The sequence below is a fragment of the Achroia grisella genome, unplaced genomic scaffold (genome assembly GCF_030625045.1).
Source record: "Achroia grisella isolate CSIRO2021 unplaced genomic scaffold, CSIRO_AGI_Agris_v1 utg487, whole genome shotgun sequence".
NCBI lineage: Eukaryota > Metazoa > Arthropoda > Insecta > Lepidoptera > Pyralidae > Achroia > Achroia grisella.
Genome location: NW_026712891.1, coordinates 743,259 through 770,731, shown reverse-complemented (window position 1 = coordinate 770,731; position 27,473 = coordinate 743,259). Strand labels below are relative to the sequence as shown.

Genomic DNA, 27,473 nt, shown 5'->3' with positions numbered 1-27,473 from the left:
TAGGTAAATAACATACCATTCATATTACTATGACAGTCACGGCTATCATGCAGCTAGTCATTTACTGGCATCGTAGTAGGAAGCTACGAGTTATCTCGGAAATTGCAAGGCGGATACTACCAACGACATTGAACAACAATCAAGTAAAATGTGGCTCATAAAAGTGTCATTTTTAGGTTTATTAATAGGTTAGTATAATAGATTTGAGATATATGGTAACACAGAATAGAACTGCAGCCGCTAAAATGTACAAAATTGCTTAGATATTTGTAGGAACTATGAGAAATTCCAGCTTTACAGGTTCGTTACTCTGCTCTGCCGATCCACTTTTGAAACCAATTCAGATCGATAGTCATTGGAAAGCACTACAGATATTTCGTGCACTTGAATTGCAACTATACACTGACGGCCTTAGTGGTCTAGCGATTTAACATAAATATCGCCTTATTTCCGATGATCTCGGGTTCGATTTCTCCCACGATACAAATATTCATTGTTTGTATTGATCTGTGTACCTATTTAAATAAAAACAATATATTTCTATTAGTTGTTCAGTACCCATAACACATGCTCGATAGAGCATATAGTTCTGTATGTATTGTCCAGGTTTATTAAAATTATTACTAATAATAAGTAATAAGTTCTCTATTTCGTAGCCGTCGAATGATCTAACCGATATTGTAATCGATTCGTTCGGTTTTCTATTCTATGCGTTTCAAAAGTAACGGTACAAATCTGAATTGAATTAAAGTCGATATTGAGATTAGCTTCACTTTATTTGGGTCTTGATTATGTAACGTTGATTGTATGTAGTTGTAATATTTTTGACACTAAACAGTTTTAAATTGAAATTTTGCGTTTATATGAATCATTTCATAGTGCGTTTGAGAATTTTAGATTCTGATATGTATATATATACTGTTTTAAATTTGACGCGGTCATTATTTATACGTATAATTAGTAAAGTTTGCTGAGGTGAATATCGAGCGAGTTCCAGTAGTAGCAACAAACGAAGACATGTGAAGGTAGACGCATATGTCTGCCCATAAAAGATTTCATTTTCCATCTACCCGCTGCTCTTCAGTTTACCCGTGATCATGGTGGTTGAAACACTGCCGAAATATCGGGAACTCAACAAATAAATATAAAACGTGGTAAGATCCCGTGATTTTTACTAATTATACGTATATTTATATATATATTAAATATTATTTATAAGTGAGGAATAAAAAAGGATCGATATTTTGTGTCCAGATTAGATTACTGGTTGCTAAACTACGTCATTGTTTGACATTCGATTGAAAATAACACTGGGCTACCATAGCAACGTCACAACTTTTTTGATTACATTACATACTAAATATATCAATTAGTTATTGCATACAGGTAATGTTTACATACTTGTTTTATTGCGACAGTTTTTGATAATATCATGGCAACATCATCACCAAATATCTCCGCACGAATATTTTATGGCCTTCGGACTGACATTCAGTAAGTATTTTACCTACACATTTAATATTATTATAATAATAAATTTAATTAACGACTGATAACTAGGTAGGTATAATTAATTTCTTGAATGTCATATGCATATAATAAACAGATACAGATAATATTTGTTACAATCTGTGTCCCCGTTTGAGTCCACGTGATCAAAACTACAGCCTTTTTCCTCTATGTCAAAGAGGAGTTATGTATCCTTAGTGTGTAGGTATTCATCAATCATTTCATGACGATTGTTTTGAACTCTAGGCTTAAAGGCTTAGTAGAAGTAGGTACAGGTAAGAAGCAGTTAAACGTAAACAGTTAATGGTGAGAACCATTATTTGACGTAGTTTTAAAAATTACATGATTGTGTCAATTTAAACGGAATGTTGAAATAAGCAGCAATGGGCGTAACTTGAAAATTTAACCTACTACACCAAATGTACATTTGTAAACGAATGTGTGTGTATCGAATATATATAATATATGTGTTTCTATAACTGTCAGTTATACATAGATACATGCTCGTATATCTAAGCATCATCATAGTCACCGTAAAATGGATTATTAGGTTTCTGGTATCTCTCATTTTTTTGTGTTGCCATTTTTGCGAAAAATGCTCAATTGTTGTATATCTACTTTATTTATGTCCTTAAACAATATGTCACATCACTGACGGTCGATCCCTCACAAATTAACACTGTGTTTGCATTCCAATTACATAAAAAAAAGCATCACAGACACTTATTTTATTAAATAATCGGTGGTTTCTTTCTAAGCCATTATAGTTGCGTTTATATGTATAAAACTTACCAACCTGAAGACTACAATACATACGTCGTAATAAATGAACTTACATATATATTGAACATATATATATTCCGCATCACAATTTTTTAGATACAATGCTCATTATTTGACGGAATCTGAAATTATTTATCCAGCCGGTGGAGTTATTGTAATTCATAATCATCTACAAAAGAAGCAAAAGTTCATCAGACTGCAAGATAAACATAAGCCTATAAAATCTTTAATTTTGGCACCTAACAGGTAATAATTATTTAGTCATTGATTCGACCTTTCCCAACATTTAAGCCAGAACTCGATTAAAAGAACCCTTCTGCCTTTATTCCTAAGTAGATAATTACATAGAGTTTATGCTTCTTTCTTCATTTCTTAGCTCCTCCTAAGAATGGTGCAGACGCCAGTTTTTGACTCCCTTCTTCACTTTTTCCAATTCACACAACGTGATCTAGTCCAAAAGTAAGCAGAGCTATCATATGGGTACTAGATAACTTAAAAAATTACCTACATATATATTTTCTTTTTTCTGTAAACAGATAACATAACCTATGAATACAAATATTTGTACCATGCGCGGAATCGAACCCGTGACCAGAGTAAGTGGTGTGCTAAACAATGCGGGTGTCAAGAATTATTTGTTACATAATATGTTAGTCTAGACTTCCCACTGTATACTACCTATAGTGTATATATATACTGTATTTGTTCTACCCTGTATATATACTGTATTTGTTCACTTTTGTATTGTAAATAAGGCATGTTTTATCAACTTTATACGACAAGGTTTTCCATTAAATCTCATCAGCCCATTAATTACTAACAGTAGATACTTAATAATATTATCTTCATTATTGCAGCTAATATGGAATTTAACTGTCGAATATGTATATGGACTAGACTGTCAATGTATGTGGAACAATTTTTACCCCACCGCATCTCAAACACTACTTATTATATTCTTTTTATTTCAGGCGATGGTTAGCTCTTAATGAAATAGCAGAAGAAGGGCAAAAGCCAATAATAACTATTTACGATCTTACGACTTACAAGAGGCGTAAAATTCTGACTGTACCATTTGAAAACTCTACGGCAAAAGAATTTGCATGTGTTCAATTCACTTTCGATTCTAAGTATCTTGTAGCAATCACAGGTGAACCGGACTGGTACTTGTATTATTATAATTGGGACAAAGGGAAGGTTGAAAGTCATGCCAAAGCTCAGAATCCTAGTGGCCAAGGAATTGTTGAAAGTGTGAGTACCTAACAAATGAATACCTATTTATGTATGTACCAATTTGGATAAATTATGTTCCTGATATATATTTAGGTTTTTAGATTCCTTAACTGAGTCTGTTTAAACAAGATAATAACGCCTAGTAAAAGGCAGTTATTTTGCTATGTACGCTTATAAACAGAAACTTTCTTATATGCAGATTTTAAGCGTATCAAATAAAGTAATATTTTTCTGTGAGCAACAGACGTTGCATAATGCAATGTAAAAAATCCTTTCTTGAATGACGTGTGATGGATGTATATTAACTATTTTAAGCATACATTAAAATTCTAAGGAAGCAATTATAAATTAGAAGCCAGATGTGTCAAGAACATCTCCGTCATTGATGTGAATGACAGTCTTCGTCATCAGTCTTGTAATCCATATTTATTTATTGGACGTCACAAAAAATCGCTTTTAATCAGTGGTAGTTTCATATTTCGTGTTCTTAGTTACATAACAAATGTATAATAGTAAAGAAAAGAAATGCAGCAGCTGCAAAATTTGTTCATAATGGTTTACCTATTATTTATTTTTCTAATTACTATAATTAAATTCAATACTGCACGTAAATGAATGGACGGAATGTCACGTTTACGGAATAATGTTTTTCTAAGGCCTCTAAGATGTACTGCTATAATATGTATATTATTACTACTCTTCCTGGTTTGATATAGAGGCGATCTTATCTGTTATGTGTCTATATTTATATTAGAAAAGGTTCAACATCAGATAATACTACTAATTTCTTATATCTAGGTATTCGTTCGATTAGAGACCTCACGGGACAATGCAAATTGAATAACTGCATTAAAGCAACTAAGAACCTACACGTTTTCTTTCAGATACAATGCAATCCCACAGATGCAACACTTGTAGTAATTACCGGTCCGTTCACATTTCGTATTATGAATGTCGCTGAAACAGTTTGGCGACAGTGGGGGTGGTGTAAAGCTGAAAATGTACGTAACATTGCATTGTGAGTGTATTATACAGAATAGTTTAGATTCATTATATTTGGTAGATTATTATGTAAAGTTAATACGATTACACAAAGTTAATGTAGTTGGTTAAAATTAACGGACATCAATCCAAATATTAAAAAAAATGTTTGGTTGTCACAATTGAAGGATCATTCATGTTGACATCATTTAGGTAATCCTAAAACGTATTTATATATATTTGTAATATTCGAAATGGGAATGTCTTTAAAGTCAATTGTAAGACTAGTTTTCAAGTTTAGCCTTGGCTTGCTCCTTTACCATGTAGATAGAGTTTAATATGTGAATAATTATATATTGTTTGTCTCATACTTCTTTAGATCAACATAACTAGTTGCATGTGGCTAACTTCAGATCGAATAATGTTTGGGACAAATGACGGTGTTATAATGGTGGTGGAAAACGGAGAACTCAGACAAAACTGCGTTTTTAGAGCTACAGAGATCATGGAAATGTCCCTAAAGAAAGTTGAGGCTGAGTAAGATAAAACAATTGTTATTTGAATTCGGAAATTATAAACATATATTTGGGTGGTATAAATATAATGTTATAACTTTTCACATTTCCTTACCAGAGGATGATTAGAATAATACTTAAATAAGTATATACGGTTATTTACATTTAAAATTCAGCGATTTCGTAGTAGATCTATTAGGTCTACAAATTATCCTTACTGACATATATAAATTAATATCGTTTATATTCCTTTTTTCTTTTTAAAACTATTAATCAAATCATTTCAAAAAATAATTTCATATACTACTAAATTATAATATTGCGTGATCCTTACTCAAATCTGTAGATATAATAAAAATGCAATTAATTGCTGTCTTGGTTTACTCTATCAATGTAATAGAACTCAAATCAATGATTGTTACAATCAATCCCTTAAAGTGTTTTATACACTCTAATCTCAGTCATTGTCTAATACATTTGAATGCAGTTTTTTATTAATGTCCTGCGTATCATTTAAAACTTTGTGTTTTATTCCAATTGCTTTACAAACAAAAAAGTTATACTAGTACAGAGTCGCGGCCTCAGCTAGTATCAACTAAATCCGTCTTATAATTATTTTTACAGCTACGGCGCCATAAATATTACAAATAGCTTTTAATACGAGTATGAGCGACAAGCTATTTACATTGAGGTACTTAATGGTTATTTATGTGTAGGTACGTTTTATGATCCACAGAGCCGAGGAAGGGGAAAAGGTGAGCATTAGTAGTAAACAAGACACTACAAGTGAACCCACTGTATTAGAAGAAAGCTATCCTGTTACTTGCTTTGTGAACTTTCCTAAAGGTAAATTTTATATTAATAATAATAATATCTCAAGACAATTCCCACAGCGTTATCTAGTCCCAAGCTAAGAATACCTTGGGTTTTGGGTACTAGACAACTGATATAAACACATTTTTGTAAATACATTCATAATATACATAGAAAACGTTCAAACCGACACAAATAATCATACTCATGAATAGAGCGGTTTGTACCCATACATAATATACATAGAAAATGTTCAGACCGACACAAATAATCATACTCATGAATAGAGCTGTTTGTACACATACATAATATACATAGAAAACGCTCAGACCGACACAAATAATCATACTCATGAATAGAGCGGTTTGTACCCATACATAATAAACATAGAAAACGCTCAGACCGACACAAATAATCATACTCATGAATAGAGCGGTTTGTACCCATACATAATATACATAGAAAACGTTCAGACCGACACAAATAATCATACTCATGAATAGAGCTGTTTGTACCCATACATAATATACATAGAAAACGTTCAGACCGACACAAATAATCATACTCATGAATACAGCTGTTTGTACCCTGCGAAGATTCGAACCCGCGACCATCGAACTAACGTGTAATTATGTATTATGTAACTATATATATTATAAATGTATATACTTTCATTGTATGAATTGCAGGATTTGCATTTGGTTGTGGTCCGGGTTACGTTCACATGTTTGAAAAGGAAACTCCACATCACTGGCGAAAACGAAATGTCTACAGAATTTCCAAGAAATCTTACAAGTGAGATTTGTTTTTAATTTAATTTCAAGGACTACCAGATATACCTTTCTTAAATAATTGTATTATTTTATATTATCCAGGCACACTCGCGAGCATCCGTTATGGTCACCATTAGACGCCATACAGCATATTACAATCGATCCTAATCAAGAAACGTTACTTATCACAACACTGCGAAAACAATTATATTACGCCAAGTTATTTGGACAACATATGTTGCAGGTAGACTTATATAATGCCCGCTAAGTTGCTGGATGGTTAATAGCTAAACAAAGATGACATTTAAGGCTAAGTGCAATCATATACACCTTTATTTACTTATTAATATACTGCAGTTATTATATTTTACATTATATTCTGTTTTGCATGTAAAGCTTATGAAAATATTGCTTGTTAAATTAAATTAATCTATTTAACAAGTCTAGAGCCTCAAATAGATAATATGAATATGTATGTATAATAAAAATAAAACATACTTTTCAAAATACAGTATTACCAGTTTCCAGTGTATTTTATACGGTATATAGATGAATAATTTAAAAAATGTAACTACATATAAAATAAGTGGAATTGTGTGCCACTGCACTGTGAGGAACTTCTTAGCATTCCATGGATTAACCGTGCGGATGCCGGTTCCATGGTGTGGCAGACATAGAATAAAATCTAATATCGCCAAAATAACAGAATTCAAGGAAGGTTTCTATTTAGTTTTACAGGGAGTAAACCCCAATACATTTTTAATGCATAGGGTTTATATAGTGTGTTAGACCCACTTGTGCAATTGAATTTTGTTCCAGAATCCAGAAATTGCTTTTGCCGAACTTGGGCCTGCCATGCACTACGGTCCTATAAACTCACTCTCAATGTGCGCATGGAAGCCTATATTTATGACATCAGGAGAATTAGATAAAAGTATTAGAATATGGAATTACATGACTGATGATGTAGAAATGATTAAACTTTATCAAGAGGAGATACACTGTGTTTCTTTGCATCCAACCGGTTGGTACTCATGTTGATCTTGATAGAAGAGATTGAGAAAGAGATAAATCCGGTAATTCTAATAATTACCTGTTTTATCTCTTTCTCAATCCCTTTAGTACCTATATATTGTTTATTTTTAATTGCGATATTTAATACGAGACAAATAATGTAACTAGATTTTACTGCAATATTTTAAAAATGAGCATATTTTTTAATTTGTCTCCTATATCTTTTAGCACACCTTCTTGAATTGGACCCATATAAATTATATTTTTTTTAATTGACAGTATTTACATTTTATCTAGACTGAATTGATTTTTTGTAGATTCTTAAATTTATCAATAGATTGTTTCGAGCAACCTATCATAATTATGGATATTTTAGGTTTATTTGCAATAGTTGGATTTTCCGATAAATTGAGATTCATGGTAGTACTGATAGATGACTTCGAAGTGATGCGCGAGTTCCCCATTAGAAATTGCAAACGCGCGAAGTTCAGTACAAACGGACAGATGTTCGCTGCTGTCAACGGCCAAGTCATTCAAGTGTTCTCCTCAATCTCTTTTCAAAATGTTTATAACTTAAAAGGTCATAATGGAAGGGTACGTAGATTTTAGCTATTTTAGTAGGTAACTATGTATAAAATATCTATGTAACTTATATATATGGTAGGTTTACATAATACATGTTCTAGATAGTTTTAAAACCTTGACATAAACACTTTGTCTTCGTTTAGAAATACTTATTGCATCTAGTGCATTATAAAACAAAACTATTACTTATTATTATAAATTACGTAAGAGATAATTAGATGTCTTATCAATTAGAGTGATTTATCTGTTAATAAAATATACAATGATGCAATAATTAATGTTCTACTAGTTTCTCTTTAACTTAAAGCGAGTTTCCTTTTGTTTCTACTTATTCCAATTTAATTTTTTACAATTGTTCTATCTTGCGTTGTATATTCGATAATCATCTTCTTTAGTAAATGTGGGTACCTCTCTCACATTTTTTCTGCCGCCAAATAGCTGAGGATTACGTAGGTACCATTCGCATCTCAATGACAAAATAACATGAATCTGTGGTGCCTTTGGCAACAGTTGCCATTTACTACTAATCGAAAATCATAATTTATGATGAAAATTTATCTAAATTTTAGTTATCGAAACATAATGCGGTGGCATACCTACACCTATTGTTGCAAATATAATCACGGCAATCCAAATTTTACTTTCTTTTTATCTATTGTTTTAGTTTCAAAACGGCAATCGATGGTAAGAATGTATTTAGTAGATATGGTTATATTATATTGTTTCATTATTCTTCAGATAACATGTCTAGCCTGGTCTGCAAATGATCTAACACTAGTGTCTTGTGGTATGGAGGGTGCAGTGTACGAGTGGAGTATGTCTACGGGTCAAAGGGTGGGCGAATTTATACTGAAAACTAATCAGTTCAACGCTTGCGCCGTCAACAGGTTTAAACTAATTTATTGTTACTCTATTAGATACGTACGATCTTATGTCAATTTTATAAACCCAGAACTTGTTAGCCATTTATCTATGTCAGTTTTTTTATAATAAGAGTATGTAATTATTAATAGCTTTCAAGCTACTCGTGCCGCTTCGCATTAGTGTACTAATAAAATAATGAGACCAAATTTCCCTTTACAGTAGAATATAATTAAATATTTTAAAACAGCTTTCTGTCTAGTTGTAATTTAAACCCAAAACTAAGCCGATTCCTCTATTTAAATGGTCTCGGTTTAATATTATATTTCAGTATTGGGAAATCAGCATACAGCGTTGGATCAGACGGAGAAATTAAAGAAATTGGTTCGAACACACTCCGAAGGAATTTAGGACTAATAAACTGTGCCCTGGATACCATTGTTTTGTCACGGTCCGACATGATGCTATTCATTACCGGCGGTGAAGGAGGCGTCACGTCTGTCCAGCTACCACTCTTAGACAAGGCAATATTCAATGAGTTCCATGTGCACAATAAAAAGGTTACCTGCATTGCACTTTCATATGATGACCAAACGTTAGTATCCGTGGCTCAAGATGCATCTATCTGCTTGTGGCGACTTACGAACGCAGACGGACGAGCAATCGCACTTGATAAGGATTTTGCGTATTCAAAAGAGATATTGATAAGCAAAAAGGATTTACAGGAAAAAATAAATAGTATAAACGTAAGTACTTGCAATTCGTTGCTGTGGTAGAGGATCGTTTTAAATAAAGACTACTTGCATCCAGAGGTACGGGAGGTATTGCATTTGACGACATCTGTGTTGAAGTGGTTGTCTTAGAAATTGGTCACGTGTTTTACCATGCGTTTTGATTATTTTTTTGATATTTTATTTTTATTTTGGATTATGGCCTACTTGGTCACGGATTTGTTTCTTTGTACTTAACAATATAAACATTTGTATTCCTGAATATATGATTATGTTGGCTTGAGCTTTTTTCTGTTTATTTTTGTTATATTTTAATTTATCTTTCCGTTACTTATTTTATTATATATATATATACTATGCGTCCGTTCCGTCCATAACACAAGTTCAGTTTAATATAGAATTACATATTTCTTTATAAGGAATTCCCTATGTATATTCTTAATTATGAGAAAGTCTATAAAAGACGTTTAGGCACTTAAAATTATATCTGCTAAGTCAGTTTGTAGCCCGAGAATAGCACGTTGAATATCTATGAAGGTTATAATAAAAATATTATAATCATCAATTACGCCTCAACACCACGCTGAGGCGTAGCATTAAGATATTATTAGTAACAAATGTAACCGCAAAATTTATTTCTGTATGATTATTTTTTTAGGTTGTTTGATATTCTATACAAGGTAAAAGCTAAATTATTTTTCAGTTATTAAGCACGAGGATGAGCGAGTTAGAAACTGAACACACGTATCAGTTACGTCAGGCCGAAGCGACGCAAGCGGAAAAACTAAAAGAAGTTCACGAAGGCTACTGTGCCGCCATCGAAGAACTGAAGGAAAAGAATGAGGTAGATTGTAAAATTTATAAAAAACAAGATTTAATGTCGGCCACATTGGACTGAAAGTAGAATTTAATGTTCCCATTCTTTTCAGTAAACACTTTCATTTAGAATAATGTCATTTAGCTAACCATGCCATGTTATTCAAACTATTCAATTTATGCAAAACTTCAGCTCAATCGTTTGAGGATATCTTGTTTAGCTTTGTCCTGAATAAACATTTGTAAATTAAATAAAAGCATTTTGTTATCGTAAATATATAATAAATTACAGCAAATGGAAAATGAGCATACTCATGAAATAGGAATGATTCAGCAAGATATCACCAAGCTCCGGTCGGGTCATGAGAGAACGCTGCAAGCTCTGGAAGCAGACTTCAATATCAAACTAATTAGCGAATACGACAGATATCAGGTAGGCATAGCAAAAAACACATACTAGAGATACACACATGCTTAAGTACAATATTGAAGACTTGATACTTTAGTATTATTCTGTACATAATTGTGTTAAATTGTAGAGCCTCGAGGATAAAACGGCTAGAATGAGAAAAGACTATGAACAACGTCTCGAGGAACTTGCCGAAAGTAAGCGGCAAGCTCTAAGGGAAATGAATAACATGTTCGAATCTAAATTGGAAGAAAAAGATATTCTTTTACAAGAGGTGAGTATTTTAATTAAATCAATATATAAATATTATGATATCTAAATTAATTTGTCAAAAAAGAAATCCCAGTTATATCCCAGTCCAAAAGATAGAGAAGTTTGCAGGCATCAGTGGAAAGTCTTTTCCCAATAGTGGGACACAGAGCCTAATTAGTGCCCCAATGTTGGGAAGACTTTCCCCTGATGCCTGCAAACTTCTCTATCTTGAGCTTGATTAGGCTACGTCTTATCAAGGAAGTGGTGCAAATCGTCGACCCAACTTCGAGTTGGCCTGATAGTAGGTAATTAAAAATTAAAAGTAATAAATGTTATTACTGATACGTAATATACGAAAAAAAGCCCATAAGTATAAAATTTTGTATCATTAAAATAATAGTAAAAAGGAATGTACGAGCATTTAGACATGTCATAAAACTTAGCTTCATAAGTAAAAAATACTAATTAAACTTCCTTACTGTCTTCTTCAGTTGCAAGAACAAGCTGATATGGAAACAAAGGAGCATGAAACTATAAAGGCATCAATTGAGGAAGATGCGGATCGTGAGATAATAGAAATCAGAACCGCATATGAAGTACAATTGAAAGAAGAAAAAGATGCTAATGTACGGTTAAAGGGAGAGACTGGTCTAATGAAGAAAAAACTAATAAGTGCTAATAAGGAAATTGATGAATTCAAACATCAAGTATCCCAATTGAAAGGTGATTTAAATTATTTATTTTATTATTATTGAATAATAATGACATGTATATATTTAACAATGTTTTTATTATATAACTGTTCGCGTATTCGCTTCACTCAGGGCGTGTACCTGTCAATTACTGTGAAATGCAAGTAAGCAATTCTATATTATCTACTATAAAATATACATTTTTAGCTGAACACAAACAGTTTCAAAAAGTTATATCAACTTTGGAACGTGATGTGGCTGATTTGAAAAAAGAAATATCAGAGCGAGATGGCACTATTCAAGACAAGGAAAAGAGAATATATGAATTAAAACGAAAGAAACAAGAATTGGAAAAATATAAATTTGTATTGAATTTCAAGATAACAGAGCTGAAAAATCAGGTGTGTCTATCTAAATTGTAAGGTAAAAATATATTCTTGTACCTTTACTGCCAACAGAGTTGTTGGCTAATACAAATAGTCTATACTAATATAATAAAGAGGAAGGTGTCATTGTTTTGCACTGAGTAGGCTCGAAAACTACTGCACCATGCGTCAAAATAGATTATATCATCCAAGATTTGAAATTAAATAGGTTAGACATGGGTGTATTCCGTGGAATATTGGCAGCGCCAGCTTCGGATTTGGCCTAGTTATTTTTCTGGTATACACTAATTTAAGTCATCTGAATTTCTTGATTGCCATCGTCACATTTTGTATACAAAAATCCCAAATGAAAGAAAAACAAAACTAGAGTACCGATTTGAAAAAATAAAAATTACAACCGTACATTATACCTTATGTATGTCCCTACATGGCTCTAGCATATTTTCAAAGTTAGGATCCGTATAATAACTTCTTTATCTAAATATATATAACTCAAAGGTGACTGACTGACATAGTGATCTATCAAGGCACAGCCCAAACCACTGGACGGATCGGGCTGAAATTTGGCATGCAGGTAGATGTTATGATGTAGGCATCCACTAAGAAAGGATTTTGATAAATTCCACCCCTAAGGGGTAAATTAATGCGAGCGAAACCGCGGGCAAAAGCTCGTAAATAATATAACCTAATATGTGAAAAAAAATCAATATCGCGTACGCTGCTGAAATTAAGTCATGTATTACAGTTTTATTGAGGATATCAATATCTACAAAAATCCTTTTTATGTCTATTACTTAAATGATGACAATGATGTAAAGAGCTGCAAAACATAAGTAATGTACTTATTGATAATACACATTTAATATTATGTATAGATTGAACCTAAACAAAGAACTATAAAAGAGTTGAAAGTTCAAATAGACGACATGGAAAACGAAGAGTTAAAGTTATTAAACGTAAAACACGAACTTGGTATGCAAAATACAGTCAATGTGTACTATTATAGTAAATTGTAGAAAAACGTAGAATGAGCATAACTAATTTTAGAAAAAAGTTACAATTTTTCTTACTTCTGAACAGATAGAGCCGTTAGAACGCGATATCAAAGAAAATAAGTTGCGTATACTTGAACTGGAAGTGTCTCTTGAAACTCTTTTAAAACAAAAAGATTTTCGTGGTAATTTGAATTTGCATTATGTTGTAATTTTTTTCTACGATCACTAAACGATAGACACGTAAACACTAGTATTTTAGATAGTTTTTTTAGACACATTTGTACGAAAACCAATGCAAAACTCTGAATCAAAGCAGTATACATGAGATAATTTATGTCATGTATGAGAAAATTTGAAAAAACCGACGATCTGGTCAAGATCGCTGGAAGGCATTGGATGCGAGCAGCGTAGGACCGATCGTCGTGGAGATCTTTGGGAGAGGCCTATGTCCAGCAGTGGACGTCTTCCGGGCTGCGATGATGATGATGATGATGATGAGAAAATTTTGAACAAAGCTGGATTTGTATTTTCTCCGTGCAATTGCTTCTTTTTCCTAAGACTGGAATGGCAATAAAGCGATACATTATTATTATTTCATTCATTTTAAAAGAGGTTAAAATATCAGAATTAGTATCATACATTAAAGAACCGTTTATCACAAAATACATTACAATTGCAACTGTCACTTGTCTTTTTAAATATGAATTGATCGCAACTCTGTTATATATGTATAAACAAACCTCTAGTCATATATGTAGCATCTATTACGCAAATATTGCAATTTTGAATAGATATGACAATTTTAAATATTGATATAAATAGACATGATAAATGATAAATAGACGGACTAGAATAGACACACTTCACCCGATTATATTCGTTTTATACACAGTACATGCTTTTCTTACTTTGTGGGTATGGCGCTGTATAATATATGCTTATTGGAAAGGATGTAACACCAAAAGTAATCTAGAATTTAGTTTTGTAGTACGTAGTGTTCCTGACTGTAACTTCCTTATATATTTTATTGAAATATAATATTTTCTGTATACTTTTACACTTATAATAAAACATGTTAAAGTATAGATAGAGCAAAAGATGCAATTTACTAAACTAATAATTTGAATACAAATAAATTTGTGTTATAACAATTTACACTGTCACAGTAAAACGTTAGTTTTCACACCTACATTTGGCACTGATGTTCAGCACACGTAATTAAAAATATTTTTTACCTGTTTTCTGTATATTATTATTTTAAAATTACAGAACTTAAAATTAATCAATTAAATGAAAAACTGTCGTCCGCCAAAAAAGACTTTATGAGTGAAGCTGAAAGAAATTTGACACTAAAAAATACTTTGAAGAAAATCAAAATAGACCTACACAATATGACTGCTAATTTCCAAGACCCGGCCAAGTTAAAATCGAATGTTAAAGTAAGTTAATAAACATAGCGTCACGGCTGTTAGAGGCGTTGTCAATTATCATCATCATTATTAGCATATTAGTGAACGTAGAAATGAAGATTTGAAAGAACCATATTCCACTGGTCATATTTGAATCCAACATGACAGAGGGCGAGTGTATCGTCTTCTTAATCTTAGGTGTCTAATTCACCGTAGAGTCTATCAGAAATATATGTTCTTTTTAGTGTTAACCGGATTTGAACTCATTTGTACAAACATTTGTATTCATGACTATGACTGTTTGTATAGGCTGGGTGTTTCCTATGTATATTATGTATGTATTTACAAAAAATGTATATATGTATTTATATCAGTTCTATTCTATTATTCAGAGACTAGATGTCGTTCTGTAAATGGTTCTAAGATATTATTATTATTTAGTAGTGTAATTGTGTGTATTAATACGTGTTACTCATTTAAACCACATTGAAATTACAGGCCCTTTTTCACAAGTATGTTGAAGACATAGACTTCGTGCGTAGTCGAGTAGCAGAGGACGAAGCAATAAGGGAATTTAACAGACAACGTGACCACTTAGAGAAGCAAGTCGCTGCTCTCAAACAACAGCTTTCCAAGTCCGTGGGTGGTTCTAAGAGCGATATCGGAAAAATTATGGATGTTAGTTATTACTTAATTGAACATGCAAATTTTTTGTTTACTAAGCGAAGGTCGCTATGTGAATATATCCATAAATGTATTCGTGACTAGACCAGCTACAAAATGAACTGCCCGATGTTTTTGAATGTTTATGAATATACACCTAAGTAATTATAGTAATAATATATGACGGATTTTATTGAAGTGTCAATCTACGTACAATACAAATATTAGTTAAATGATTAAGTTTGTTTACTATGATGTGTGTATTAACAGAATATGTACTTGTATGTATATGTCAGCATTCTAGCGTACTACTAGTACAAATTCAACTTAGTATGTGACTCGATGGCCACCATTGTAATAGATTATGTATATATTTTTAGGAAAATTGCACACTTCTCACGGAGATTAACAATTTGCGAACGGAACTCAAATCGACACGTACACGATGTTTCCAAATGGAGTCGATCTTAGGACTATCCGCGCGGTACATTCCACCAGCCACTGCTCGAGCTAAGCTCAAGCATGTTACTGAGGACAGGGAGAAAATTGACGAAAATTTCAAACAGAAAGTAGAGGTACTTTATCTTATTTATTTCTTCTATATTCACGGCATAGAATACATACACGACAAAATTTGTATATGGGTGGGTGTACCATACTAAGTCAAAACTGCTTAAAAATGTTCCATATGATAAGTATTATCGCCAATGTTTGCAATGTACTGTAGCAAATTGGTCTTTGACGCAATATGTAATATTGACGATATTATAGACTTAGACTAGTTTAAAGAATAAATTTAAAAAAATTTAAAGAATAAAATATAATAATTATAGACTTAGACTAGTTTAAATAATTTAAAATTAATATATATTTTATTTAAAATTATTATTTATTTTTACAGGAACGTGAAGAGATAATAGTTGCTTTAAAAGAGGAAAACGAACGCTTGCTTAGTAAAGTGCGGTGTGTAGAAGAATCTGACATGATGACAGAGGTTGATAATGATGTTAATAAAAACGAAGGCTAAAAACATCTATCTTAATTACTATAAAGAAATAGTCTATAATTATACTTTAGTATTGTGTTAGTGTATAAAAAATGATTTATTTGAAAAAATATACAACAGTTGTAAATTTACCACTTTATTATTAACTTAAATGCATATTGTCACTAATACAAATGGAATCATTTATTATTCTAAACAATTAAATTTTAGAAAAAATAAAATTTTAATTAAATAATTATTATCTATAACAGTTCCCGTCCTAATTAAAAACCATCCTGTATACCTTCCTATTATAATAACATTTATCCGTTAATTTTTCATGCGTCCAACACAAATAACTATTTTAATATCCAACACCCAATAAGCCATAGCAACCGTGAATAAGGAATATATGTAGTTCCTTATAAAAATATATTATTAAATTCGTATATAAATACGGAATTTATAGAAGTTTCACTAATGAAACAGTACCTTGATACCAATTTATAGAATGAAAGGTATAATTGCTTTACGACTTTTAGGGTATTCAGGGAATTCCTTCTTGTAGTTGCGATGTTTACCGATCGCCCATACAGCCATTTGATAGAAACCGGCAAATGCGAATACACCCGCTGAAATGAAAAAAAAAACCGTTACATACTACAAAATATTTTCAGATATACAAATTTCACAATATTAGAATGTAACATATACTGGAACATTTACTTTTTATCTTTGATATTTAGTCATTATATTACGCGATGTGCGTGAGGCGATTTTGATATTTTTTTGTCCGAATAATTCTAAATACCTCAGGTAATTAATGGATGTCCCGTTATACTAAGCAAGCTTTTTATTATGCAAGCCATACCTACACCTCGTGAATTTGATATCAGATATACAAGGTTCAGAGATCAATGAATAAGGTTAAAACTGAGTGCATATATATTCAAATTATAATTAAAAAGATTATAATGAGCAAATCGACAATTTATTTCATAATATTTAATTTTAAATCGTAGCAGCCATAATTACATTACGGGCCATAAAATTTGATATGTACACTATCAGAATAATCGTGTTATTGTTATCATCAAAAGTTGAGAAAAAGATTTACGCAAAACGTATTAAATTCAACTAATTTTAAATAAGAGTATGTAAAGTTATTTTTGAGGTGAAGAAATTCTTCTACGATACATTAGCTTTACATTTGATAAATTCAAAGATACATTAACGTCGTAACCGACATATTATTGTGGACTGTTGTCGGCATATTCATGAAGTTTACCGTATAATTTAGTAGTTTTGTGGAACTCATTGTTTCCATTAAAAAAAACACTAACAACTGATAATGTGAATATCCAATGCTAGCAGTTTTAAGCAGGTACAGTTCTCATATTCACATCTGTTTAATTACGTCCTAGAACTGCAGCTATAACTTTATTTCACGTTATTAGTCAATGTTAAAGATTAGAAGAAACTCTAGTTGTCCCTAAGTTGGGCACACTCGAGAGTGCGAGGTGGCAATTCGGGCGACAGCAAGGCAGATTTAATCTAACAATATGACACGATAAGGACTGTAGTTTCCACGACTTTTCGTGTGTGCAACTCAACTGGGACTAACATTATATTAGAATCTGACAATGGATTTTACAGTTATAACATACAATTTTGTTTTTTACTGTGGTATTATTGTGATATCATATATATTGTGATATCTAAATAATGGTAATAAATAGTTATCGTAGTTATCTAATAATATAAAACAATATATGAATTCTTTCAATACATTACAACAATATGTAATTATTATGAATATAATGTAAATGGCTTTGATGATAACAATTTGGATTTTGGTATCATTTTACTTTCAAGTATATGGAAAAATACAATTGAAAATACACGCGATGTTTGGTCGCCCATATACTTAGTGTGGTACTGAATTATCATATAATAGCTCAAATTATTCAAATAACATTAATTTATTTAAAGGAGAATCAAACAAAACTATTTAACGTTAAAAAAATTGTTGGCCAAAGAGTAATTTTAGTTCTTAAATCAACCTTTTCATTACTTCTGCCTGACGGTATTTTCTAACAATAGATACACAATGAACAATTGATATATATATTTTACCGTGAACAAAAATTGAGCCAGCATTATTACTTAAAAGTAACTACTTCAGATGACATGAATGATAAACAAAGGGTCCCACCCCCAGCTTCAACTTGGTGCTCATAAGTGTTGTATCTATTAATATAATATATGTGTGGCACTCATGTACAATATACCATTTTAACAGGGATAGAATTTCTTAAATTGGTGCAGTACTTCCAGTGTTCACTTTCTCATAACAAAATCCATTATTTCCTATTATAAATAACTTCTGTTATCAGATGCTCATGAGGGAGCTATTCCCTGCAAGCCTAGATAGGTCTTTTCGATGGGAACCATGACAGAGTACACATACACATCAGTAATAAGACCAATGCTGGTATATGGGGCCTTGGTTTGGTGGACAAGGTCGAAACTTACGACCACAGTCAACAAACTAAGATCTTTCCAAAGACTTGCGTGCTCCTCAGTTACTGGATGTATGAAAACAACCCCAACAATGGCAATGGAAATAGCCCTTAACATAACACCCCTTGACCTATACATACAGCAGGAAGCAGCTATAGCTGCCACAAGATTATACCATCTTGGTCTATGGGGCAAAAACCATTACAGTTCTCACACAACCATCCTGAACCAAGCAATCGAATATGAACCCTTGATTGCCGCTCCGTGTGACAGAACTCAAGCATACCACTCGTTCAACAGGAAATACCAAATACAATTGAAGGAGGAGGAAAGGGACCAATCTGCAGTAAATGAACTACGCATATACACAGATGGCTCCAAAACACAGAACGGTTCAGAAGCTGGGGCACATTCCCTTGACCTCAACATGAACATATCTATACCGCTCGGCAAACACAGTTCGATCTTTCAGTGCGAATGTGTTGCCCTGACCGAGGCAGCAAAAGCCGTGTACAGGTTAGGGGTCAACAATTTCAACATTAAATTCATATCGGACAGTGCAGCCGTGCTTAAAGCACTACAGAACAGAAAATCCAACAACAAACTAATAATCGAGTGCCACATCGCCCTGGAAAAAATTGCAACGCACAACGGAGTAATTATCCAGTGGATAAAGGGGCACAGTGGATCATATGGCAATGACGCCGCGGACGAACTAGCGAGAGTAGGATCCGGTATGGTGGTTGCAGGCCGCTTATGCCAATACCATTCTCGCAACTTCGCACCTGGATTCGCCAGAGATCCACCGAAATACAAAACCAAAGATGGAACCTAACCACTGATTGCAAACAATCTAAAGTGGCAATTCCAAAAACGAACCATCGGTTAACAACACGTCTACTTAATCTAGATAGACATAACCTCAAAATAATGATAGGGACAATAACGGGCCATTGTTCCCTAAACAAACACTTATACAAAATTGATGCTACAGACAGCCCCCTTTGTCGGGGCTGCTTTGAAGCTGAAGAAACGGCGGCTCACGTAATCCTGGAGTGCACGGCAGTGGCCCAACAACGAAAACAAATCCTCGGAATGGTGAGGTCGCTCCGTGAAGCCTGCGAAGACACCAGGAGTCTTCTGCGCTTTTGGGAGGAGCTTGGCTGGCTACTTTAGTAGTCTGGCTCTACACGCACAACGGCCCGAATGAGAGGCTAATTGCGGAGAATGGAGTCCAACATACATACATACATACATACATACCATGACAGAGTATTGAATGAATGCGAAAGCAATTTCTATGGCCTCTGCAATGTTAGAGAACAAATAGCCAGTATAGTCTATTAGATCTGACAGATCAGAATCCGGCAGTTCCCATTGGCCCTTAAACTGGTGGGGGGATTTAGATTATGTTATATAAAAAAAAAGAAATAGATAACTTACCTGGAGCACATTTGGTCATGATGGTGAAGAATATCCAAGAGCCAACTTCATATGTGTAGTTAGGGCAAGACACAAAGTTGAATAGTTGAGAAAGTGGGTTGCCATCAGGAACGGGAATGCGCCGCACCTTAGTACCAGGAGGACGGAGATTCTTAAGCAAGAGATGAATACTTAGATTGCCCAGCTCACACACCTGAAATTAGTATTCCATTAAATTAGGTTGTCTTTTGCATGAATACAATGCTTTTTATATAGAGGGAAAGGTATTTGTTAGTAATGTGTATAGATGACCCCATTGCTTGCACTGTACCATGTCAGGTGACATCCACAGGTCCCCCGGGTAACCATCCTGGTAAATTTGTCACGGTGGGCTAACTGACGTGACCTCATGTTCATCCTATCATCCTCCACTGTTGCTTAGCCAATGTTACTGTTAGTGTAGGCGGGTCCATCATTCCATTACCATTCACTAATAAAAAAATGCTGTTTACATAAAGAATGCCAAATGTGTGACTTCATAACAAACTGTTTTTCTTCTATCCTTCATTAAAAAGAACTATTAATACTGATTACTTTTATTAACAGATTTTTTTTTATAAAAGATAATAAAAGATAGGAGAAAACAGTTTGCTATAGGGTTACACAAAATTGAGTGGCCCAAAATATAGCCTGCTATCCACTATTGTCTAAGGCGTAATTTTAAAATGAAATATGAGCAAAAAAACACCATTGTCAAGTGACTTAGTTAGGTTTGTATGTATGTATAGATTGGTATGATTGACTGTGACTACGACTATGGTATAAAATTAAAATATTGTAACTTATAACTTTAACCAACTGCCACAAGAAATGCTGGTGATAAATAATTAACATTCATGATATGATGATTGCGAACAGGGATGAATGGAAGCGAAAAACATTACGCCGACCCCAAATAAATGGGATAAGGAAGAAGCAGATGATGATGACATAATTAACATTCAAAAATATTTTATGTGTATTAATCATGGTCAAAAAGATAATGGGAGTTTAATGAAACTTGTTATATACATAGATTATGCAAAAACAGTCAATTGGAAAGCAGTTTTTTATGAGGTGTCATTAAATATTTCTAATGTTATTATTAAGTTAAGTTAATGTTATTATTTCTTTTCACATTCTTCAATTTAATTTCAGAATTAATATAGTTTAATAGTCTATTTAATTTGTACTAAAATGACATAAATTAAATTATTCATGTAGTAGTTAGACAATACTAATCACATCTTTTTTATAATACATTTTTTTTATCAGAATCCATAATGTGCTAAATAATTTTTTTATTAATAAAATATATACTTACAATAAAACCACCAAGACCAACAAGGAAATACAGGCTATTTGCAGCTGTATAAAGAGGATGATTAATATGATAGGCCACATATAAGGTGAACAGCCAGTAGTAAGCACAGTTACGGAATAGGTTCCGTACAGGCATTGTGCCATGTGAAAAACGGTGCACAAACACAGTCTCCAAAAGTCGTTTTATATAATGACCTGACCAACAAATGGCTGCTACGCTGTAAAACACAGTTAAAGATTAAAATGTTTTCTACCAGGATCATAATACTTTTTATTAATACAAGACATACTTTGAAACTGTTCCATGGACTGAAGAAACATCTCCGTATAGTATCCATGGCCTCTGATAGACCCATAGATATACAAAAAGAGGTCCTGCATACTCAGCTAAAAATACAGTGGTCCAGGAGATTTGAGGACCAAGGTCTTTCAAATATAACTTTGCGCCACTCTGAATATTAAGAGACTTTAGAGTGTCTTCGTCTTTTAACACTTTTCCTTTTGCTTCAATTTTTATAGCCTGTCGGCTGGGATACAAAGATTTTTTTACGTTTTGGTGAATCTTGTCTTTAACATTCTTGATTGTAGCATCATCATTGACGGTAATTTTGCCCAAGGGTTTAGAGCCGACGACGTTTAAAATTTCAATCTAAAACAAAGACATTAAAATATAAAAATACGTTTATTGTATCGGGAAAGAAATATCCAACAGAAATTGAAAATAAATTATTTACCTCCATTAGGATGAAAGACAATTCCGCAGAAATAAAGTAATTTGAAACAGGTGCAGTACCGGGGTATATACGGTACTTTACTTAGATATTTTTTGGTATTGATTTAAAGTTCATGGCACACACTAAAGTTCTAAGTAAAATTAATGTAAAAGGTTAAATATTTAAATAAACGAAAATAATAATTAATTAATTGGAATTATAAATTGAACGGTAAAGGTGAAGAGAAGCGTAAGCCAATATTTAATACAGCGATATCCACAGGTTCACAGATCAGACAGACTCAAAAATTCCACAAGCAATAAAATCTCATTATTGTCAATGTCACCTTCATTACAGATTAGAGGCAGAATGAGATGAGAGACTGACTGTTACCTAGGCTTTTTTTTTTATTTATATTGTTTCACGGCTCTGGATACAGATCCGTTTAAGCCCAGCCATACCTTGTCTATGATATGTTTTCTCCCATTCAGGCTCTTATAAATTTATCTAAATAAAAGAACATCATATCATATATTGCCTGTTGCCAGATTAGCCATGTAATTATTTATACTAACAATGAATACTTTACATTGAACTCACTTAAGTCCCGTCAGTCCATCTTATCCCTTCCCAAAAGTATAACTAAGATTAGGATTGAAGTCAGTTTCTTACAGAATTATCTAATCTTAAATTAACAGTGTTTCAGGTTTCTATCAATTATTTTTTTAACAATTACACAAATACAAAATATTGAAATTTAATACCTAAAAATGTTGAAATAGAGAAAGGAATAGGTATTATTATTTCAAAATACATATCTGTTCTGATAATTTGACATTATACGTTATTTATATAACAACCGCAAGTAACACGCACGAAACCCGCACTTGTATGAACATTTTTAAAATACAAGTCGCCACGCGTTTTCGTTAATGGTATGAGCCGAATTTTTTATACAATGCATGTAAATACAGTTGATACAAAACGATATAGACCATAAGGAAATATTGGTTTAATTCAACTAAAATGCTAGTAAGATATACATGTTGAAATGTTACAATATGACAAGACAATAAAAAAACAAATCATAGTATTATAAAGAGTTTCTATACTACCACATTCACCCATCCTTATGATTCATAATCATTTAAGTAAACAGGGGGCCTTCTTTCACGAACAGGCCGTTGGGGCGAATGAACTAATTCTGAACCGGAATTATCAGCATTTAAATTTTCATTCTCAGATGCTGTCTGGTAGATCTCGGCATCTGTATCAGAAGGGTTATGAATGGAGTTATACGTTTCATCTTCAGTGACTACTTCTTCAATTTGCCTATTAATTGGCGCTAGATGTCGGTTTGATACTGTATCCTCTCTCCCATCAGCAAAGCGTATTATAGAATAGTTTGGGTTTGATTCCAGCAGTTCCACTTCTTCCACTAAAGGATCATATTTACTTTTTCTTACATTTTTTTTTAATAATACTGGGCCCGGAATCATTAACCAAGAAGGTAAAGAAACTCCATTACCAGATCGTCTCGGGAAACAGAACATCTTCTCATGTGGTGTAGCATTAGTAGCTGTGCATAATAACGATCGAATTGAGTGCAGCGCTAAAGGCAAGACATCTTCCCAATACCGAATATCTAGGTTTTTGGATCGTAAGGATAATTGTATAGTTCTCCACAGAGTCCCATTCAGTCTTTCGACCTGGCCATTTCCTTCTGGATTATAAGGCGTAGTCCTGCTGCATGCAATATCATTCCTTATCAGGAAATCTTTAAATTCTTGTGACATAAATCCAGTTCCACGGTCTGAATGTACATAGAGAGGAGTTCCAAAAGTAAAGAAAAGATGCTTTAAACTTGCTATTATAGTAGCGGATGATACATCTTTGCAGGGGTAGGCAAAGGGAAATCGAGAAAATTCATCAACAATAGTTAAAATGTATTTATTTTCGGAATTTGAAGGCAACGGCCCTTTGAAGTCTAAACTAAGTCTTTCAAATGGGGACGTCGCTTTAATAAGTCGTCCTTTACTGTTTGCAAATCTTGGCTTTATCTCTGAACAAATAGGACAACTTGCAGTCATATTCTTAATTTCAGTAATCGAATACGGTAAATTCTTAGACCGCACCCAATGAGCCATTCTTGTGATTCCTGGATGGCTTAATGTATTATGAAGCTCATATAAATTTTTGCGTGAAAACATATTAGCACAAACTCTTGACAAAGTATCAGATACAATATTTTGTTTACCCGGTCGATATATAATATCAAACTTGAAACAAGATAATTCAAGCCTCCATCTCTCTATTTTCTCGTTCTTAATTTTACTTGAATGTTTTTGATTGAACATGAAGGAAACCGATTGTTGATCCGTTATTAAAAGAAAATGTTTTCCAATTAAATAGTGACGCCATCTACGTAGGCTTTCAACAATTGCCGACGCTTCTTTCTCTATTGAAGAATGGTTTCTTTCGGACTCTGTCAATGAGCGAGAGAAAAATGCTACCGGGCGACTATTTTGTGAAAGTGTTGCTGCTAAGGCATGTTCAGAAGCATCAGTCTCTACAGTAAACATTTGTGTGTCGTCAATAGCAATTAAAGCAGCGTTTGCAATATCTTTCTTAAGACTCTCAAAGGATATTTCTGCATCACGTGATAATGGAAATGAATTATTAGTCGCTAAATTGCTTATTTTCTCTGAATAGTTATTTATCCATTTAGAATAATGTGCAAACATACCTAATACTCTCTTTAGAGAATTTATATCTGTAGGTGCAGGCATGGAGAGTAAAGGTTTAAGACGCTCTTTATCAGGTCTTACAACATTGTTCTCTATAGTATAACCTAATATATTAATAGTCTCAGAACCAAAATTACATTTGTCTTTGTTTAGAGTAATTTTATACTTTGCTACAGTTGCCATAAATTTTGCTAGATTAGCATCATGAGTAAGCTTATCCTTACCACAAACAGTAACGTCATCTAAATATGCATAAGTGTCAGTAAGATTTTCGTTAGATATGATAAATTGCATCGTTCTTTGAAATGCTGATACTCCATTTGTTACTCCAAACGGTATACGTGTAAATTGAAATAGATTACCGCATGCTTCAAATGCTGTATAAGGTCGTTCTCTCTGTTGAATTGGTACTTGATGGTAGGCACTTTTGAGATCAATTTGGCTAAAATATTTATTCCGCGCAATTTTTGATATAAGTACTTCAATATTAGGTAAAGGATATGCATCAAGTTCTGTAAATTTATTTATAGTTTGAGAATAATCAATAACGAGACGTTTACGATGGATACCACCGCCAGTTACTAGAACTTGTGCCCGCCAAGGTGATATACTTGGCTCAATGATTCCATCTTTTAATAGTTTTTCAACTTCTTCTTTAATAAATTGTTGATCACCCTCGCTGTAACGTCTTGATTTTATTGCTACGGGTTTGACATTAGGAGATAAATTTGAAAATAATGTAGCATGAGGTAAGTTAGCAGCCATGACATTACATATCTTCAAAGGATCTCGGGGACCACCAAACTTCAGTTCTAAGGAGTGATGAGCTTTAAGTAAGTCATGACCTAGTATAATATCAGCGCATAAATTACGTACAACTAATAATTTGACATTGTCGTACGAATGATTATTCAATTGTAAAGTTGCATTGCAGTAACAGTTGACTGGTGATGTATGATTAAGTGAAGCTAAAGTTATAATTTGTTGACAATGTTTCTGTTTAAGTTTCAATAAGTGCGCTAATTCTTCATTTACAAAGTTTAATGAGCTTCCAGTATCGATAAGGGCTTCAGCATAATACTTATTAATGGTGATAGGTACAGTTGCTTTATGTAAACTAGGTAAAGAAGCTGCAGATATAGCTGCAACCTCTGCAGAGTTACTATTATTAGTCTCATTTACTATGACAGCATTCATAGTTTGTTTGCTTCGACAAACATTAGCAAAATGTCCCTTTTTAAAACAAATTTGACAAGTGCTATTTAAAGCTGGACATCTTATCCGCTGATGAATTACATTACTACCACAAAAGAAACATCTTCTTTTATTTGTTGTGGCAGCTATAACGGTTTCTGCTATATTATCTCCTGATATGGATGTAGACGCTTCATTATCGTAAGAAGACAAAGTTTTGGTTTTTTTTATTTTGTGAATCAGATAAGGTAGATATGGAATCAACTGCGTTAAGCGGTATGTTATCATTGAAAGATCGAGAATTTGTTTCTGCCATTTCTAGTGAAAGTGCTTGGTTAAATGCTTGATCAAGTGACAGTTCCAGATTTTCTAGCAAACGTTGGCGTATTTTGTGTGAAGAAATACCAGCAATAAATGCGTCCCTGATATATTCTGATCGATATTGTTCTGCTTTGACATCCTTGAAAGAGCATTTTTGAGCAAGTAATTTAAGTTGACGTAAGTATTGATCTATAGATTCATCACTACGTTGCTTTCGAGTGCCAAGAATATGACGTGCATGTATTTCATTTTTCTGTTTAATATAGATTCCATTCAAAATTAAAATAGCCGATTCATAATCAATACATTCTTTTATGTTTACATACACACTGGGAGATAAGTGATTAATTAAAATTTTTAGTTTATGTTCATCAGTAAACTCACCATTATTTTCTGATAGGAAATTGTTAAATGTATATAGCCAATGCGTCCATTCAATATCGGCATCAGTAGAACTCGGGTCTAACTCAAATCTTTCCGGACGTAGATATCGTGCTAAACTTGTAGAAGCCGGCCCTGGCATCGACATTATATCTGCTTCAATCTTTTTACTGCGACTTTTTCTTGACATTGTTAATTGTATTTTATTAGTTGAATTAATTGATACAAAACGATATAGACCATAAGGAAATATTGGTTTAATTCAACTAAAATGCTAGTAAGATATACATGTTGAAATGTTACAATATGACAAGACAATAAAAAAACAAATCATAGTATTATAAAGAGTTTCTATACTACCACAGGTATACATTACAAAATATTCTCAAAGAATAAGGGACATCC

General features: G+C 32.9%; 3 protein-coding genes across 4 annotated transcripts; 1 reads left to right on the top strand and 2 right to left on the bottom strand.

Moving 5' to 3' along the window:
- The first annotated feature begins 1,356 nt into the window (after positions 1-1,356).
- Positions 1,357-16,447, top strand: LOC131845879 (cilia- and flagella-associated protein 57). 2 transcript variants are annotated; one of them, XM_059195027.1, is made up of 22 exons: positions 1,357-1,494; positions 2,389-2,538; positions 3,264-3,543; positions 4,410-4,526; positions 4,886-5,043; positions 5,758-5,867; positions 6,524-6,629; positions 6,710-6,851; positions 7,427-7,631; positions 7,998-8,215; positions 8,945-9,093; positions 9,399-9,813; positions 10,502-10,642; positions 10,907-11,047; positions 11,154-11,297; positions 11,767-11,998; positions 12,175-12,368; positions 13,434-13,530; positions 14,618-14,787; positions 15,256-15,435; positions 15,801-15,995; positions 16,322-16,447. In XM_059195027.1, exons 1-22 carry the CDS (start codon positions 1,433-1,435, stop codon positions 16,445-16,447), a joined length of 3,732 nt encoding a protein of 1,243 aa, XP_059051010.1. In that variant the 5' UTR covers positions 1,357-1,432. The 2 variants fall into 2 exon arrangements, with proteins under 2 accessions (XP_059051010.1, XP_059051011.1); XM_059195028.1 differs by lacking the exon at positions 13,434-13,530 and adding an exon at positions 13,229-13,325.
- A 138-nt stretch (positions 16,448-16,585) lies between these two features.
- On the bottom strand, positions 16,586-22,726 carry LOC131845880 (probable very-long-chain enoyl-CoA reductase art-1). Its single transcript, XM_059195029.1, has 5 exons — positions 22,447-22,726; positions 22,003-22,361; positions 21,714-21,930; positions 20,372-20,564; positions 16,586-17,037 (listed from the first exon to the last, which is right to left on the bottom strand). The coding sequence occupies exons 1-5, from the start codon at positions 22,450-22,452 to the stop codon at positions 16,910-16,912; spliced, it is 903 nt and encodes a 300-aa protein (XP_059051012.1). The 5' UTR covers positions 22,453-22,726; the 3' UTR covers positions 16,586-16,909.
- Positions 22,727-23,555: 829 nt separating this feature from the next.
- LOC131845919 (uncharacterized) lies at positions 23,556-27,416 on the bottom strand. The gene is made up of 2 exons (XM_059195080.1): positions 27,072-27,416; positions 23,556-26,940 (listed from the first exon to the last, which is right to left on the bottom strand). Exon 2 carries the CDS (start codon positions 26,652-26,654, stop codon positions 23,556-23,558), a length of 3,099 nt encoding a protein of 1,032 aa, XP_059051063.1. The 5' UTR covers positions 26,655-26,940; positions 27,072-27,416.
- Positions 27,417-27,473: the final 57 nt, after the last annotated feature.